The sequence below is a fragment of the Geospiza fortis genome, unplaced genomic scaffold (assembly GCF_000277835.1).
Source record: "Geospiza fortis unplaced genomic scaffold, GeoFor_1.0 scaffold183, whole genome shotgun sequence".
NCBI lineage: Eukaryota > Metazoa > Chordata > Aves > Passeriformes > Thraupidae > Geospiza > Geospiza fortis.
In genome coordinates, this window is record NW_005054447.1 from 899950 (window position 1) to 903696 (window position 3747).

The 3747-nt window shown below is 56.4% G+C and overlaps 1 protein-coding gene across 1 annotated transcript in view; it reads left to right on the forward strand.

The window, feature by feature from the left end:
• Positions 1-3585, forward strand: part of SIK3 (SIK family kinase 3) — a 33661-nt gene extending 30076 nt beyond the window's left edge. The window contains exons 21-24 of the mRNA XM_031062412.1: positions 386-549; positions 1247-1379; positions 1464-1631; positions 1930-3585. Coding sequence (XP_030918272.1) covers positions 386-549; positions 1247-1379; positions 1464-1621 — 455 coding nt within the window. The 3' untranslated portion in view covers positions 1622-1631; positions 1930-3585. The remainder of the gene's footprint in view (positions 1-385; positions 550-1246; positions 1380-1463; positions 1632-1929) is intronic.
• The last annotated feature ends 162 nt before the right edge of the window (positions 3586-3747 follow it).

Here is a 3747-nt window from a genome sequence, read left to right on the forward strand (position 1 = left end):
AGGGGGCCCTGCTGGAACGTCCCGTGTTGGAGGCTCCCCCAGCTCTTGTGTAACAATGTGGGGGTCGAGCTGAGGCTCGAGGGGAAGGCAGAGTGGGAAAGGGTCTGGTTCCTGTGCTCCTGCCCCACTGCCTCCAGCCTTAGGCTGCTTTTGTAGACCTGATGGAAGGCAGCTACCATTGGGATCTTTTGGGATATTGATGCTGTGAGTGCAGCTGGGGGCAGTGGTGCTGCACCACTCTAACTGGAGCAGCCAGGGGTCCTGTCCCTGCTCTGCCAGCGAGGAACGTTTGTGCGTGGCATCACATCTCAGTTCTGCAGTGGCACAGGAGGCTGCAGGTTCCTTGTACTAACGTGTCCTTTTTCTGTCCTGTCTGGTTTTCAAGAGTCCATCGTAGGGAACTGCATGGACAGGAGCTCCCCCGGCCAAGCCATGCAGGTGCCTGACCACAACGGCCTGGGCTACCCCGTGCGCCCCTCGTCCAGTGAGCACCCGCGGCCCCGCAGCCTGCAGAGACATCACACCATCCAGAACAGTGATGATGCCTACGTAGGTGCCCCTGCCTGCCAGGTCCCTGCTCTGAAACAGCCTGGCCTGCCTGTGGCCGCACAGGGCTCTGCAGACACAGCCAGCCAGCTGAGAAGGAGCTGGTCAGGGCAGCCCAGACCTCAGTGCTCTGTGCCCTCTGGGCTTTGGGGTGCTGGGGACTGTCCTGCCCAAAGCTGGGTGTGGGCTTTGCTACAGCTCCCTTCTGCTGTAGATGCGAATGTCAGCTTCACTGGGTCAGGGGTGCCCAGAGACAGGACAAGGAGCAATTTCCAGAAACGAAAACACAACAAGTTCCACCTCTACAGTAGTAAGAACTTTCCATGGGGGGTGGCAGAGCACTGGGACAGCTGCCCAGGGTAGGAGTCTCCCTCTCTGGAGACATCCCAAAAGCAGCCAGATGTGTTTCTCTGTCACAGGCTCCAGGTGTGCCTGCTGTGACAGGGATTTGTGCTGGACGATCTCGTGATCTCCCTTCCAGCCCCAGCTGTGCTGTGATTCTGTTAGTTCAGAGGCATTTGGACCATTCAGTCCATCCTGTTGAAGGGACAGGCTGCACCCAAGCTGTGCCTGATGCAGTTCTTGTCTTTCCCAAGCCTTGCTGAAGTCTTGCAGAGGCTCCCTGCGCACCCTGTCCGTGGGCAGATGGGGAGCAGCAGGATCCCGAGCTCCCCCTGAGTGTGTCCTGCCATCCCCACAGGTGCAGCTGGATAACTTGCCTGGGATGAGTTTGATGGCAGGGAAAGCCCTCAGCTCGGCCCGGATGTCGGACGCCGTGCTCAGCCAGTCGTCGCTGATGGCCAGTCAGCAGCTGCGCGACAGGGACGGCGAGGGTGAGCACGGGGAGGGGGCCTGGGCAGCTCCTCGGGGAGCTGAGTCACTGCCACGGCTGCTGAGTCACCTCTTTGCCCTTCCAGAATGCGGGGAGGGTTTGGAAGGTCAAGAGCACGCGAACCTGGGCGACGGCAGCCAGCACCTCAACACCTCCTGCTACCCCTCGACGTGTATCACGGACGTCCTGCTGAGCTACAAGCACCCAGAGGTGCCCTTTGGGATGGAGCAGGCAGGGGTGTAACCAGGAGGGAGTGAGTATCCCTGTGTCCTTCTCTCAGCCTCACTCCCGTGGGTCACCTTCCCTGCTCATTGCTCCAGTGCTGGGGTTGGGGCCATCCACTCAGAGCTCCCGTGCTGAAGCTGTTTGCTGTGCCCCATGTGCCCAGGGACAGCATCCCTCCTTCCAGGCTTGTGCTGCACTCAGACCCCTCTGCACAGCAGGGTCTCCCTCCTGGGGCAGGGGCAGGAATGGCCTGGGAGTGCAGGAGGGCTGTGGGAGGAGATGTGCCATGCTGGTGTCCCCTAACATCTGTTTTCTCTCTCTTGCAGGGTTTGTGTACAGCTTTGAAATGAAAAGGTCCATTTTAAACCAACAGTATCTAGCAGCATTGCGCCAAATTGCCGTAGTATTTCTGACTAACTGGAATACCATGGCCCCTTTCCTCATCCTCACTTCATCCAGTGTGTCGTTCCTTTGGGTTCTTTAATTTCTGCCACACTTGCCTGTATCTCCAGCTACACCCAGAGCCCTGAGCCCGACACGGAGGATCGGCCTCGGCACCGGGGCTGCTCTGGGGGCTGGCCCTGCCCGGGGCCCCACGCCGGGCTGAGCCTCCCTGGAGCCTGCCCTGGGCAGCTCCAAGGGGGCTGGAGCCGCTCCTGGATGGAGGCCACGCTCTCCTTCCCCCCTGTCCTCTGCACTGGGGGGTCTGGGCCTGGCAGGGCCCTCCCCGCCCCAGTGCAATCCACTTCTTGTCTCACCTCTGTCTGCTCTGTTCCCTCTCGTGTGTCGGGGTGCTGACAGGATCACCCCTGCCCTGCCCTCCCTCCCCTTTTCTTTCCAAATCTGCCACGACTTGGGGTTTTTTCTTTTCCTGGCTAATGCAGGGCAGATGGATTTTTCTTTGTTTCCTTCGCTTTTCCTCCCGATCACGTAGGAATTGTTTTTTTTGGTAAATGTTGTTTTATTATTATTGTTATTAATAAAAGGCAAAAGGAATTTCTGTTTGAGAGAAATTTTTAACTAGATTCTGTTCTATATGAATTGTGACTTGCACCTTTTGTTCAAAGTATTTTATTTCTTTTAACGACATTGTACTTGTGGCTGGTTTTCTCTCGTGCCAGTGGCGACAGTGGTAATTCTCCTTATACAGTCGGGACGTGCAGAGGTCTCTTCTTTGTCCCTTTTCCATCCTTTCCGTGGTGGATAGAGCGGGAGGCCCCCCCGCCCTGGGGCTCAGGAGCACGTGGTGTCACCCGTGCCTTTGGGACTTGACAAGCTCCAGCTCAGACCCTTCTTACTGACATTTTTTCCGGAATATTTTTTAAAACTAAAGGAAACATCGACCCAGCCCTCCTGACTTTGCACAGAAGGAAGTGTGAAACCAGCACGGCAGAGGTGACTTTGCTATCCTTACCCCGTGCCTCTTCCCGGCCTCCCCTTCTCCGGGAGAAGACGCTGACAGCTCTGCGATCCCGAGAATCAGAGAGGAGGGAAGGAAGCTCCACAGCCCGGCCGTGCCCGGCCCCTCAGCGGCGCCTGCGGGCCCGGGGAGCCCGCGGCATGGAGCGGGAAGGGTGGGGAACGCTGAAAGCCTTTTGCTCAGTCCCTTTGGTTCATTTTCCTTTTGTTTACATGACACTGTATCCTGGGAGAGTCGCCGGGCCCCCCTCAGCAGCAGCTGCCCCGCAGGGCCGTCACCGTGCCATCCGCAGTATCACACTTTTTTTATCATGGCTTTGTATTGTAGTAATCAATACGCGCAGTATATGTTGAATGTATATTAATATACTTTGCTATTATTTCTGTTTTTTGGAAATGTCAGAAGTATTTTTTTTTTTCTTCCTCATTTATGTTGGACTAAAAACGGAACAGGAAAAAAAAAGTTTCAGTAAATCTTCAGTCCATTTTTTGTGGGTCACTTGCAACTAGTCAATTAGTTGGACAGTGGGATCATAACAAATAAAACCATGATTATGATCTTCCCTGGGCTCTTGTTTGCCTTGTTGCTCAACACCAAAGTTCAAGGGGCGGCAGCTGCTGTGTCCCCAGCCCATCCCTGGCGCTGTCACTTGCTCCGGTCCCCAGCAGCCCCCCTGGCCGGTTTCCCGAAGCCCCCCGGCAGCGGCAGCCCCCTGCAGCCGGAG